Source organism: Brassica rapa, chromosome A02 (assembly GCF_000309985.2).
Source record: "Brassica rapa cultivar Chiifu-401-42 chromosome A02, CAAS_Brap_v3.01, whole genome shotgun sequence".
Taxonomy (NCBI): domain Eukaryota; kingdom Viridiplantae; phylum Streptophyta; class Magnoliopsida; order Brassicales; family Brassicaceae; genus Brassica; species Brassica rapa.
Window position 1 is genome coordinate 29,673,725 of NC_024796.2, and position 15,114 is coordinate 29,688,838.

General features: G+C 32.4%; 2 protein-coding genes and 1 pseudogene across 2 annotated transcripts; 1 reads left to right on the forward strand and 2 right to left on the reverse strand.

Moving 5' to 3' along the window:
* The first annotated feature begins 1,405 nt into the window (after positions 1–1,405).
* Positions 1,406–3,991, forward strand: LOC103854923 (transcription factor MYB34). Its single transcript, XM_009131889.3, has 3 exons — positions 1,406–2,631; positions 2,804–2,933; positions 3,213–3,991. Exons 1-3 carry the CDS (start codon positions 2,499–2,501, stop codon positions 3,790–3,792), a joined length of 843 nt encoding a protein of 280 aa, XP_009130137.1. The 5' UTR covers positions 1,406–2,498; the 3' UTR covers positions 3,793–3,991.
* A 2,615-nt stretch (positions 3,992–6,606) lies between these two features.
* On the reverse strand, positions 6,607–9,868 carry LOC103855088 (annotated as a pseudogene).
* Positions 9,869–10,999: 1,131 nt separating this feature from the next.
* On the reverse strand, positions 11,000–14,954 carry LOC103854924 (agamous-like MADS-box protein AGL8). The gene is made up of 8 exons (XM_009131890.3): positions 14,537–14,954; positions 13,588–13,666; positions 13,412–13,476; positions 12,832–12,931; positions 12,660–12,701; positions 12,535–12,576; positions 11,565–11,668; positions 11,000–11,454 (listed from the first exon to the last, which is right to left on the reverse strand). The coding sequence occupies exons 1-8, from the start codon at positions 14,719–14,721 to the stop codon at positions 11,349–11,351; spliced, it is 723 nt and encodes a 240-aa protein (XP_009130138.1). The 5' UTR covers positions 14,722–14,954; the 3' UTR covers positions 11,000–11,348.
* Between the last annotated feature and the right edge of the window lie 160 nt (positions 14,955–15,114).

Below are 15,114 nucleotides of genomic sequence, written 5' to 3' on the forward strand. Positions count from 1 at the left end.
ATGTGGGTTACTGTTAGAGAAAATAATATGCATGCATGGATACAGCTAATGAATAAAATGTGCGTTAAAACAATATTTTTTTGTCAAACGTTAAACTATAGTTTAAAAAAAACTTTGGCTTAGAATGTTCTCGTATCGCACCGCAATTGTTTTCCAGTTGTTACCATCCAGACTCTTTATAACAGTCGTAGATTAATGCTTCTGTTATTATTTATTAACGTTGGACTGACGTTGAACATAGTGAATTTTCAATTTAACAAAGAACGATATACCATTTTCTAGGCATGGACAATTTGGTTATCTGTTTGATTTGATTCGAGTCAGGTATTTCGGATATCAAATAGTTCGGATAGAGGCATATAGAATCAATTTACTACATGATCTATTTTTTGCTTTGGATTTGGTTCGGATAGTTTTGAGTTTGATTCGGTTGAGATAGTAAAACCGGAAATCAAAAAATACCTAGAAAAATTTAGTTCTCATTTGGTTTCGGTTCAGTTATTTCGGGTAGTTCAGATAATTCAGGTTAGATATCGGGTATTTTAGGTAAAATATCTAATAATTAGGATGATTCATATAAAAACCTTGGATATTTCGGATCACTTTGGATATTTTGTATAAAAATATTAGAATACTGTCGGATAGTTCAGATACTTTATAATAATTTACTTTTTCAAATATTTTTGATTTTTAATAGATTTTTAAATTATAAATATATATTTAGTTGTGTTACATGTATATATAACTAATATTTTTATATATCCGAGTATCTATTTGATTTTTGGTTCGGTTCAATTATTTTGAATATAGAAACTATTCAGATATTTTAAGGGTTTGATCCGGTTTTGTTTCGAATATTTTGATTCGGTTCCGAGGTTTTCTTCCCAGGTCTACTACTTTACATGTGCTGAAATTAAAATAATTATTTACACGGAAAGTAAGTAGATGTTCTTTTAATGGCATTGTAGATGTTTTCTAAATGGCATTGTAACCAATAACCGGTCAAATTGTTATAAGAAAATTTTGATTCAACTTTCCTCCCGTGATATTAAGTTATAGTAGAAAATAATAATTAAAAAAATTTGAATATATCGACAAAATGGGAATTTGTTTTTGAAAAATGGCTTTCTAAAATGGGATATATGTTTTAGTAGTTTTACTAATACTTGTTGAAGTTCCTTTTTTTCTAAAGAAAAGGTTAATCAGTTTCTAACTCAAATATAGAAACATTGAAGGGCACGTTTTTGGAAAGCCTAACAATCTACCTAAGTTGGATGGCAGTATTTTTTTTTTTTTTGACGTTTTGGTCTCCTTATGTTTTTTTTTTTGACAATTGGTTGAGGGGACGGGTGTGGGGGGGGGGGGGGGGGGGGGTGCCTACTCTCTCTTAATAAACTTCAAGCCGACCAAAACATTTTCTCCTTTAAATTTAAATTTATTCCCAAAAGGTTGTAATTCATGGAGAAAAAGGAAATAGTTTCTCAAATGAAAAAAAAAACTGAAGAAACTTCTAATTACAGCTTCTGAGAGAAAGATTCCAGGAACACATGAATTACTAAGTGCGTTGACATTGGTTTAACACAAGGAGTTGGATTTATTTTCGAATATGTGGTCGGCAGCTACTAATCTTAGGATTTTTTTGCTGAGTCTCCGTTTATGTACAAGTTAAATTAAAGATGAAAATGATACGCTCTTAATTAATCAAATCATCCAATCTAAGTCTTGTAATATGACTAAAACCTATGTACTAGCATCTTTATAGTTAAGTAGTAGTACAATGTTATTAATATTTTCTTAGAAGAGATACCAATAGTTTAATGGTAATAACCTCATTGCTTGAATGAATATAAATATAGCATAGTTGCACTGCACACCTTTCTTGATGATTGTATGTCCTATAAATCAGGTCAGAACAGTGTAAGCAGTATGCAAACCCGTGTGACCACAAGATCTGACAGATGCTCGAGTCATCCAGCGATAACATTACACCTGGCATTGTGCACTACGATGACTCCGTGGCTATGAAAAAAGGAAAATAAAAACGTGCAAGCTCAACTCTTTTAAAGATAATATTTTATTTCCTTTTATGTCATGTGTTTCAAAAAAAAATAGTAGTAGTACGTCTCTTTTTCTCTCTCATGTAATTTCTACTATATAATAAGAGCATCTCTATATACTATTGTATAACCTGTCCGAGAGAGAATAAAAGAACACCCATTGTTCGTATTTAAGAAATCCCATATATAATGATAACTCCTCGTCAAAAGAGTGTCTCAGTGAGTACAATCTTCAAGTGTCTTTTGGTTTTGATCAAACGTTCTATCCAGTTCTCTTTTCTTGCTCTTTTCTAATGATAAAATCTCCTTTCTGGTTAATTTCACTTAAGTAAAAAATGAATTAAAGAGTATTTCTTACTTTCATAGGTCTCTAGCTAGAGTTTCTATTAGGTTTTATATTAATAAATAAATAAAGTCAAGACTCAAGAAGAAGAACTAGATATGGTGAGAACACCATGTTGCAAAGAAGAAGGAATAAAGAAAGGAGCTTGGACTCCTGAAGAAGATCAAAAGCTTATTGCTTATCTTCAACTACATGGTGAAGGTGGATGGCGTACTCTCCCGGAGAAAGCTGGTAACTCTTTTTTTTAATCGCTTAATCACTAGGAATTTAATATAATTAATTAACAGCTCTTTTTCTCTTAAATATATATATATATATATATATATATATATATATATATATATATATATATATATATATATATATATGTATTTATTAACAAGTGTGTACGATATGTATATAGGATTGAAGAGATGTGGGAAGAGTTGTAGACTGAGATGGGCTAATTATCTAAGACCCGACATCAAGAGAGGAGAGTTTACTCCCGAAGAAGACGACGCTATTATCAAGCTTCATGCTCTTATGGGTAACAAGTAAGAATATTTTTTTATTTATTGCCTTTTGTATTAGATAGTTAGTAATTTATTATTATTATTATTATTATTTTTTTTTTTGATAAAGGGCTTCTAGTAATTTATTATTACAATCTTTAAAAATTTAATGGTGGTTTTCTTCTTCTTCTAAATATCACATTGATTACATATTGTAAAATAAGTATATAAAAGATATAGATCAATTTTTCATTACAATTTTTTGGAATAAAGTATATAACTGGAGTTAATATTTTCTTGTGGTGTTGTTGATTGTTACAGGTGGGCCGCAATTGCAAATAGCTTGGCGGGACGAACTGACAATGACATTAAAAATTATTGGAACACAAACCTCAAGAAGCGTTTAAAACAAAAAGGTCTTGATCCAATCACTTACAAACCGAACAATCCAACCGGTTTCGAACCAGCAAACCATAAACTCGGTTCATCCGGTTCCGCAAGGCTTCTTAACCGGGTCGCAAAGAAATACGCGGTCGACGTAAACCGGGATCTACTAACCGGGATAATCATCGGAAACTCCACAATCATCGCTGACGATTCACAAAACTCAAGCGATACTGAACATTCAACGTCCACACTGCTCAAAACGGTGGCAAAACCAAGTGTTCCGGCGACTTCTCCCGGTTCTTTCTCCGATGATCTTGACGTATTCTTTAGCAACGAAGAGATCTCTGATATGTATATGAATGTGGATAATGTTGGCCTTATGGAAGAGTTAAAGGGTATTTTAAGCTACGCCGGAGATATTAAAGATTCGCCGGAGTATAACGTAAGTGATGAGATGGAGTTTCTTGATTCTTGGAACGAAGAAGATGGTTTGGACTTGGAGAATTGTTCGTAGGTTCGTTAGGTTCCAAGACTGGTGTCTTTGTTTGACGAGTGACGCGTCGAAAATAAAATCAACTACACGTTGGTTTTTTCTTTAATCGATCGTTCTAGTGTCGATCGTCACGTGGAGAAAATAGTGAGGTGTTGTAATAAATTTAATAATAACCGTGCGTTTATCGTAATTATTCAATAAAGATGGTTTACTACTTAAATTCGTTTCCTTTAATAAACTCATAAAACTATACGAATTTGTTTATATACTTTATATAGAAGCATGAAAACAATCCTCTATAGAATAAAGACTAATAGTTATGCACCATTAAAAAATCCTCCTAAAACAAATAAACTTTAAAAAGATCTGCTTAACATTATTTCATGCGAGTAAGAAAAAAGTACATGAGTTGAGTTGTCGTTCGGTTGAAATAATTATATATTTAGCTTAACTATATATACATTTTTTTTTTTTTGCTAAAAACTAAACTATACGTGAGAATTTATTTAATAATTTATGAAATTAATCCATTTCGTACATTACCACCAAGCTAACAACACTCACACACATACAGAATCTCCAAAATTAAGTTATCACGATTATTAAACTCTTTAGAATTATTAACTTTGAACTTAGTGTAAAGTAACCTGTCTTATTCAGATCAATAACTGAAAGTGCTTTTTTCCGTTCTTTTTTCTTTCTTTTAATTCTTCTGCTAGGCTGCAATATATATTCCCGAAAACGTGAATCCCACATCCAATATGACAATTACGTGGGTCGTCTATTATGATTATTTTTTGAAGGCAGATAAACGTGAACGCATTATCTTTGAAGATATACAGATTATTACTATGGCATGGTACTAAGTTACACTCATTTATACGAGATTACGAATAGCATTTAGATTTAATTATATATAACTTAAGCTGCCCATGTAGAAAACTTCAATATCTATGACATAAACATCTACGTAGGTCTACACGTAGACTCAATAAGATGTATGTTACTGTTCGAGAAAGCGTACCTGTGTAACGTTTAAGCTAACTAAATTCGACTAAATTATCCGACATCTAGCTTATCTAGGTACCTTTTTGTTCTTATTTTTATTTTTATATCTGGCTAATTAATCAGTTAATTGAATATCAAAACATGTATAGTATAATCCAGTAATTACGTTTACGCTCAAGGTCGTCTCCAGGATTGGTTTGTTAAACCTCTCTTTCAATGAGGAAAAGAGATATTACAAAATTCAGTGTGGTTTTCTTTGCTTGTGTAGGTGATGTCCTACTAGTATCTTCTCTAAACCTTATTTTGTCTGGGTTTCACCTGTACGTGTATGTTTAAACCCGATTATTTTGTCATTTAATCCATTCAAATGTTATAAAATTTTACTTTTTCAAATCATATAACACACTAAAGGAGGACGTATATAAGAGAGTTGGGTAAAAGCGAAATATGTAAATCTATAAAAGTAAATCAAGATACTAAATGAAATGCAAGATGTAATGTTACACAATGCTTCAAATAATACATATAGGTGATTTGGAATAAAGTCACGTACATTTGTACCAATAATTCCAAACAGACACAATTGGAATCTCAATTATTTTGATTCATGAATCTGATTAAAATATTATACTTTCATGCCTCCCCACTTGCTCAGGTACAAAGCCCCTCGTTCTTTTTTCGTATATTAATTAAAAATGAAAGTATATATTTCTAAGCCATGTTGATCAAAAAAAAAAAAAAATATATATATATATATATATATATATATATATATATATATATATATATATATATATATTTCTAAACCACATAAAGTAGTGGTTGGTGTGTTATTTACATGATGATCAGAGCCAGCGTACACAATATAGATGAAAAACGAGACTAAAGTATTTCCTTCAAACATTATTAACGGTGATGAATGTTCTAAAAAAGCTTTAAACATATAAAAATGTTTTTATTATTATTTCGAAAGGGTTTAAATAGACAAAAGTTTCGGTTTGCTATAACAACGTATGTAACTGATATTCGCTACTAGAAGTATTTCACATGAACATACAGCACCAATAATATCATCATCCTCTGACAAAATTAGACTATTGTCCAGGTTGTTGTGACGATGTTCTCATTTTACATTTTGTGGTAAGAGCAGCAATTTTTTAATTAATAAGCTTCGGTTACGGTATTAACACTAATTTATTCGGCTACTTAAAAAGAATTAAAATCATGAAAAAGTTGTGATCCAGCTCGTCTCCATGTGATATTTATACTTACAGTTCATCAATAAAACGTGTTTTGACGTTAAAACTATAGTTTTGTTTTCGGTTAAAACGTTAAAACATTAGTTTTAAAAAGACTTCATAACACTCATCGATGTATGCTTGTCTAATTAACGTTGGACTAACGTTGAACTTGGTGGATGTTTCAAATTAACAAAGAACCATATATACATTTTTTTTTTTTTTTTTTTTGATAACTCTGTTATCTGGGCAGCCACATTCTCAACTATCCCCCGAAAGAGGTCCAGCGCCCCAACGGAAGGGATGTTAAATCCGTTGTGGCCAAGACTCGAACCCGGGTGGCGGACAGTACAGCTATACCTCCTTTACCACCAAGCTACGAGCGCTTGGTTGAACCATATATACATGTGATGAAATTAATATTATATAAGTAGATCGTCCTCTAATGGTATTAGTTTAACCAATAAAACGGCCAAATTATTATGAGACAATTCTGATTCAACTTTTCTTCCGTAGAATAAGTAGAGTTACTGTAGAAAAATAAAAATGTGAAAACATCGACATTATGGGATAATAACTTATACTAATATAGTAATATTTGATGATTTTTTTGTTTGTAAGTTGTAACCAATAGGTTTATTAGTTTTCCTCAACAGCGCAGCTCAAACCTAGAAAACAAAGTGCACGTTTTAGGAAATTCTAATAAGCTACCTAAATTGGATGGCAGTATATATTTGTTTTGACGTTTTGGTCTCTGTTTTTTTCTCCAACACTTGGTTGGGGTGCCTCTCAATGAATCTCAAGCCCACCGAAAACATTTTCCTAAATTTTAACTTATTTCCGAAAAGGTTGTAATTCTAAGAGAAGAATGAAATTATGTCTCAGACGAAAAAAAACTTAAAAACAAATTCAAATTACAGACTTTTAGAAAAAGATTCCAAGAACAAATGAGTAGCATATTTTCTTTGCCACAAATGGGTAGAAAGTAAGGATAGTAACAATACAGCTTTATATGGGCCGGCCGCATGTGGACAAACATACCCCACTGCTGGCCTCCGCAACTATTGACTAAAAATGATAATTATTAAAAATGAATGCAAATACAAAATACAAAAATAAATAACGTGAGAAAAAGAGAGTATACTATCAAATTTTCAATAAAGTATCTAACTTTCGATTACAAAAAAGGAGAGAACAATCTAGAAATTTCTGATGTGGTATGTGCCATGGACGATGCGCATATGTAAACAGATTGGTTGTTACTATAACCAATTATAGTTTAACTTGTACAGTTGTGTTTCAAAAAAAAAGTTTCACTTGTAATCATCACAAGTCACAAGTCACAACTGTACTTGGAGAAAAAACATTAGAACTTTAAATCCTAATATAGAGATGGACACAGGACACGATATCCTGAAGTTTTTAGTCACCAAACTTGTTATTCGGATCCACCTACAAGAACCTTTCAGCCCATTCACATTTTGGCCTTTGGTAAATGCAGATAGTGTTAAACCCACAAGCTAGATTTCTAAGCTCATTGGAATCGACATATGGTCCAAATCTCTTTGCACATATATTATCCGGCTCTGACCAAGCCAGAGACCATCCAATATTATTGCTCCACTGCCTCTTGTGATTGATAGTAGAACGGCTCGGTGATAAGTCTTTGGACAATGCGGTATCTTTTTTGTTGACATAGAATCTCGTTGAAATTGTCTCTCAATACTAGTACATACATGTAGCCTGACTCGTTGAAAACCAATCAAGTCCCTGGATTCTAACGATCATTGATGTTACTTGAGTGGCATGAAAAATATACATCTCTTAAGGGGGAAAAATCAATCACGTGACACTTGACCACAAGGCAGATACTCTTCACAAGAAAATATACTATAAGGAGAAGGGTTTGGAGGATCATGAACTTGAGCCACACCTTCAAGCATCTGCGTTACAGTTCTCATGTTAGGTCTCATTCCTGGTTCTTCTTGTAGTTTTTTTTTTTGAAAAAGGGCAAGGTTCTTCTTGTAGTTGTATACACCATATCCCTATTTTCACATATCTCTCTACCATCTCCATATCCTCCATCACCTAAGTCGTCTTCCATAAGATCACCCAGCCTCCTATTTCGGAAACAATCATATGCCCAATTGATGAGAATCACGTTATCCTCAAGATCAACTGCTTTCTTGCAGCACACGATTTCTAAAAGCATTACTCCGTAGCAATATACATCTACTTTGGATGAAATGGGATTGTTCCTGAACCACTCCATCGCGATGGTTCCACAGATGTTTGTGAGAGTATTCGTTTGGTTCATCCTCAGAAGCTTTGCTAGACCGGAGTCCGAGATGCGTGGACTGTAAGACTCATCTAGAAGTATGTTTTGCGGTTTTATGTCGCAGTGTATGATTTGCTCACAACATTCTTCATGTAGATACAAGATTCCACGTGAAATCTCCACAGCTATTCTCCTTCTATCTTTAGGTCTTGGATGCTTGAAAAGGAAACTGGCAAGCAGGGCCGGCCCCGAAAATTTGGGGACTCTATACTATTTAGTAAAGATTTAAAAAATTTAGGGGCCTAAATTTTTTTTTTAAAAATTTAGGGGTTTATTTACATATAAAAATTTTCAAAAAGTTTGAAGGCCTAAGACGAATGTTTCATTGGGCTTTTCCCAGAACCGCCCTGCTGGCAAGCATCCCATGCGGTAAGTACTCGTAGACGATCAAACGACTCTGCCCTTCGTTGCAAAAGTCAATGAGCCTCACAAGGTTCTTGTGATACGTCTGACCTATCGCTTTAACCTCGTTTCTAAACTCTTTCTCGCCTTCTTGAACCACTCGGTCTAGTTTCTTGACAGCCACGGTAACTTGAGAATCGCCTACAACTTTTAAAACTCCTTTATAGACGATCCCATATGCTTGGATCCTTCAAGACAAAACGAATAAGCTCCTAAACATTAACACCCACGTTGGTTTCGGTACTCTTGTTGACAAGTTTGCATCTCAAACCTCGGCACACAGTCACCATCACTGGTCTCAATAATTTTATAAACTTCATTTTAATGTCAGAAAATCATATCCTACAATTTTGGTAGTTTTAGTATAAAAAGTTTCAGATTCTGGATCTTTCGCTGAACGGATTTTATAAGACAAAAGAAACATTTAATACTATCAAATTTTATTTTTTAAGAGATTATTCTTAATGTTATATAAAATTATATTTTTATAATATTTGTGATGAAAATAAAAATACATTCAAATAAAATATTTTTTGTATAAATAATATATACTTTTATTAAAAATGGTCTTTAGCTATTAAGATATAAAGAACACGAGATGGGATCCAGGGTGGTTTAACTCACCTGAGTGGCAACAGAGTGTCTGTGGGATTATCGAAGCTCGACCACAAATCCTTACTGGAATCTTTGCTTACCAGGCGGAAGTTTCCAGCGTCGGTCATGCGCACTTGTTAAACAGAGCCGTTACTCGGATTCAGTGAATAACTCCAGAGCCGTTGACCTCGAGGGTCAGCGAGAACCAAACCGCGATCTGCGGTTAGTGTAACCTTGGAACCAGCAGGGACAAGGCCACTAGTTCTGTTGACATCTTGTGCGTGCCACACGATGGTTGTGTTGGGAGTCTTGTAGAACCATATGGATAGATTGAAACCACCGTTGGTTGGATCTTGCGGAACCCTAAGGCATGAACTGGAGATTTGCTGGGATCTAAAGCCGTCAGAGATTCTCCGACAGGAACAGATCCGTTGATGATGTTTTGAGACAAAACGACAAGTACTTGTAGTTGCAGAACGAGAACAAGTTAGAGTATCGAACAAGAGAGGAAACCCATTTTTCTGAGGACAGATCTTGAGATTACATGTGTTTTATATATATATATATATTTACATTAATAATATATATAGTAGAATAGTTGATTTTTTCGTTATTATTAACGTAGAAAAATGGTTGAAGAAGACTTATTGTATTTTAAAAATTTTAATATGAGATTTTACCATTAATTAACTAGATGATACTACTATTTTTTACCTAACTGAGATCATAATAAATTTCTCTTACAAGATTCCGATATCTATGATTTACAATCAGAAGATTAGAACTGTTAATGTTCTCCACAGTGGAACTCTCCAGCATAGATGATCAGTCTATAGTGTTGTGCACAAAAAGATGTGTTTATATTACGATTATCATAGTATGTTTATACATTACAAAAGTAAATGAGTATATATTGTTAAAGTTGTATAAAGTCTTACAACTTTCATCTTCATACTCTTCTTGTGTACAGAAGAAAATTCTGTCATACAAATTTGTGTTGTAAAGTATATAGATTTGGTAATTGTACTACTTGAGTATAAATTACAATGCTTATATAATCAGTACCTCATTGCTAAAATCCTAAAGCAAAGTCACTTGAATAAAAATATTAGGGATATTTTGGGCATCAAGACACATCTTGCTGTCCAAAATATATCCCTAATAGAGAACGCCATGACTTAGAAACACTAACAAAAATAACCAACGTGTATAAATATAATCGAGGCAATTAAAATTGGGATAGAAATAGAGTAAGAGACAACAAATAAAAGAGAATAAATATGGTAAATGGTTCATATAAATGTTTAAATCCTCAAATAAGGGGTGTCAAAAGACAGGTGGTATTTGCCATCAAATCTACCAAAACTATTACAATTCTCATGTTAATGACATTTTGTTATTTCAAAAATAGTATTATAAGAGTTTTTCAAAGAAAGATGCATTCGTCTGGTAACATGTATTTAAAGGTATAATGTGGTTTTGCAACTTACCAAAAAATTTAGTAATGATCTCTTCTGTCTATTTGTACTAACCTTTTCTTTATTTCTACAAAAGTCATAATAATCATTTGTGCCACGCGGTACTATGTCTTGACAACTTTAAAGCGCACCATACTGAGCAGATTACAATAAGAGTAAATTTGAGCAAAGTTGAATAAACAAATTTATACATTCATAAACCTAGCGAATGAACACATTTACAAACTATAGAATACTGATACATTGATTTCACGTGCCACAGTAAAAAAAAGAGTATCAATACATCATCATTCATCAAAGATCATCACAAAGATATATATCAATCTTCGTTCTTAAGACGCATTGAATCTAGTGACATCGTACATATGTCTTGACACTGTAAGTCCATCATTGCATATATATAAATTTTTTAAAGAGTAGCTAAAACATATATCAGTATTAATAATTAATGATCATAAAAATGCTGAGATATATTATGAAAATATCAAGCATTAATTATTTTATCATATATAGATAATTCTATTCATTCGTCGTAGGTAACATCCAAGCCGGAAGAAGAGAGTTTGGTTGCGTCAATGACGATGCACCACCATTCTCTGCCCCAACTCTCCCCACAAAGCCATCTCTGCCCATTTAATAATTAATTAAACTGAATCATTCACATCTAGATATGTATATTACACTATTAATCAATCTCCAAATCTAATTTGAAGTATCATCGAAAAGAGAGGAGACCTGGAGGAGGTTAAACAGTACTGGGGCTGAACAATTGAAGAATTGTTGGAGCAATGGTTTAATTGGCCTTCTTGATGACCCGTTTTCTTCTCCCTCTCCTTAATCTTATCATATCAGAAGTTTTGTCATTGTTAATATATACTACATGATTACTATGTGAATATAGTTCTTATGATAAATTTTATACAAATATAAAAATAACCACTGGAGTTTACAAATACACTATATGCATCTAGTAAAATTTACGCAATAGATAATAAGAGCAATAGATATATGCATGTTTTATCAATGTTCTAGGTCAATTACTCGATCAATCTATATATATATAGTTCTACAACTTATATTGACGCCTATATATAGCTACGTTTCAGCATTTTTTTTATAGAAAACAACTACTCTATCAGTTTCACTCTATAATTGATGTTTTATAGCTTTTTTTTGTTTCAGAATAGATGATTTATACTTCAAGTATCTATGCAGTAATTCCATGATATTTGTTGTTTGTATTATGCAGTTCTATTTCTAATTGGTTGAGTTACCTGTAGTAATGCCATTTTTTTATGCAAAAGAAGATAAATTGAATAAACATTAATAGTTACATAGTCAGCGTGCAAAACCCTTAAAATCACTTAATAAATATTTAAAACAAGCAAATTAACAATCACCATAAATATATGGTATTGTAAATACTACATACATAGAATACATTTTTCCACATTTATATATCTATATCAAATTTTGATAAAAATTCCTATTGTAGTAGTATAAAACTTGTACACATTTCTATAGTAAATTAATTTAATTACAGAAATATATATATTCATATTCTTATGTGATAATATATTGTTGAAATAATATTTTACTGTAAAATTTGGTGAGGTGAAATACTTAGGAAATTATCTCATTCACAGCTCTTTCAATTCCACTTTAACTCAAAACAAAACCATGTAATTCAAAAAGTTGTACTAACCTTTTTGAGAAGCGTATTATTGTGATCTTGCAAGGCCTTATCCTGATACATTTTAAATAAAAGAAGTAAAGTTACATATACAGAAATTCATTGTTCTGATGATGTAATTTATTGCGACACTTTACCTTCTTCTGGAGCGCTGATATGGATTCGAACATAGCTTGGTTCTGCAGACATCATAAATTTTTTAAAATAACACCATCATAAAATTCACTCGAATTCATATAATCGAACTCAACTTTTCGATCTGAAACTTATCTTCATATGTAGCTGTATGTATTAACGTTCTCATATTACCTTTCTTGACCTAATGCTCTTAATAGCAGCATCGAGCTGATGCTCCAAGCTTTGAAGCTCCTTTAAACTCAATGAATCAAGATCTTCCCCCATAAAATTCCTGCGAATTTTCATTTTTGTGATTATATAAGCATTGTGGTTGTTATGGTACATTGCTATCTATGTGATATTACGCCTAAGTTTGTGATCAAATTCCCTTACAGAAAATATTGAACATTGTGAGGATACAGGACACAAACAGAAAGTTCCTCTATTATTGTATATTATCAAGAAATCTCGAAGATGAGTACATCTTGAATCAATATGGTACGTGTTACTATATATATGTCATGAGAATAACGAAATCCATGAATTGTATGATGCATTTCCCCTTAAGTTATGTGTTTATGGACGCAAGTTGTAAACATTTATGCTCAACCCAAAGTGTAGTTGACTTCGGGTACTCTTATATATAACTAGTACGTTTAATTGCGATTTTATTAAAAAAAAAAAAAAAAAGCCTGATTGCTTCGGAATCTTAATTTGAATATATGCAATAGATAGAAGACACTATAGTACTAAAAATGTATTTTTAATATACCTTTTGTTCTTCTCCAGTACCTCAACTCTTGCCTTGAGCTTAGCATGTTCTAGAACCCAATTTTCCTACAACAGTAATTGGTATACGATAGATACTAGTTACTACAACGAAGATATATAACATAGTGATACTTGTGAAATAAACAGGTAGAAGTAAAACCATATCTTAAGACTTACACTCTGTGAAATGTCTCGGCCAACAAGTTGTTTATCTGAGTACAAATAGCGATCATAGCGTTCAAGTATCCTTTCCATGCTAGGTTTCAAGAAATAAAATAAAAATAAAAGTGTACTTTATTAATTGATTAATATACATACTACAATTTCACATGTTCTAATGTGTAACATAACATTAAATGTTGATTAAAAGGTTACCTGGTTTGGTAAACTGACAAACATCACTAAAAGTAAGAATATAACACAAAAATGTATATAAAACCTGGTTTATGGTGACTGGTGAATCCACAAAACATCATAGAAATATACGTACATATTGAATGTCAAGATTCGAGTTTCCCTCTTGACTCAGTTATCTAAGCAATATATGTATATGATCGTACAAACAAACATATATAAACACACAAAACGCATTTACACCAGTACGAACTTACATACATGTTGAACGTCATAATATGTCCATTGGATTATACCATATCCTTCTAAATGCTTTATTTTATTGTTTTTTTTTTCATTGTTTCAATCAATTCTTTCAAATATATGTTATTAATTAAGTATTATATATTGTATTTGCATACATAAGCGTACGTTCCTGTGTGCACGTGCTTCCATACACCAAAAGAGGCAATCAAATCGTAAGTATCATACTTTTATGCTAGTTTCATCTGAGTAAAACAAGGAAAATAAACATACGTAAAATCCCAAAAAAAACCCTAATTTCTCGAGCCACTTCTTAGGGAACTCACAAATCTACAGTAGATATGCATCACACAAGGACAAGGTTTAGATTTGTTTTCAAGGCTGACGACGATCTAGATCAAGACGTACGAATTGAATGATAAAACAAATCTAGTTAAAATTTAAAAATCAAGAGAGCAGATGGATATGATCGATGTGAATATATAATACAATATATAGTTTATGAGTTAAATAAAAAGATAATAATTACCAAGAGTCTGTGGAATATTCGAAGAGTTTGCCTTTGGAAGAGAAGACGATGAGAGCAACCTCAGCATCGCAGAGAACAGAGATCTCATGAGCTTTCTTGAGCAAACCAGACCTTCTCTTTGAGAAAGTAACTTGCCTATTGATCTTATTCTCTATCCTCTTCAGCTGAACCCTACCCCTTCCCATCTCTCTTTCTCTTCAAAACCTCAAGAACAAGAGAGAGAAACGATAACCCTGAAATGACCAAAGTATCTCTTTCTTATCTCTCTCTGGGTATCTTCTGTGTCGAATGATAATTTTGTATTTCATTTATTATTTTTTACTGTGTGGACTTGATTCAGCGTGGATCTTGGGTTTCGCGTGAGTCTACAGTGACGTAAGCATGTGAACAGTGACGTAAGTGATGTTGTATAAATACGGTACGTTGATGTGAATACAAAGACGATATATATGTGGAAACAGATAGAAAAGCCACATAGAGTGGAAGAGACCAAACTTGCAATAAAGTTAAGGGCTGTTTGGGAAATATACCATATGATGTATTGTCAAGTTCTCATAGGTTCTTTTCTTCTGTATTGA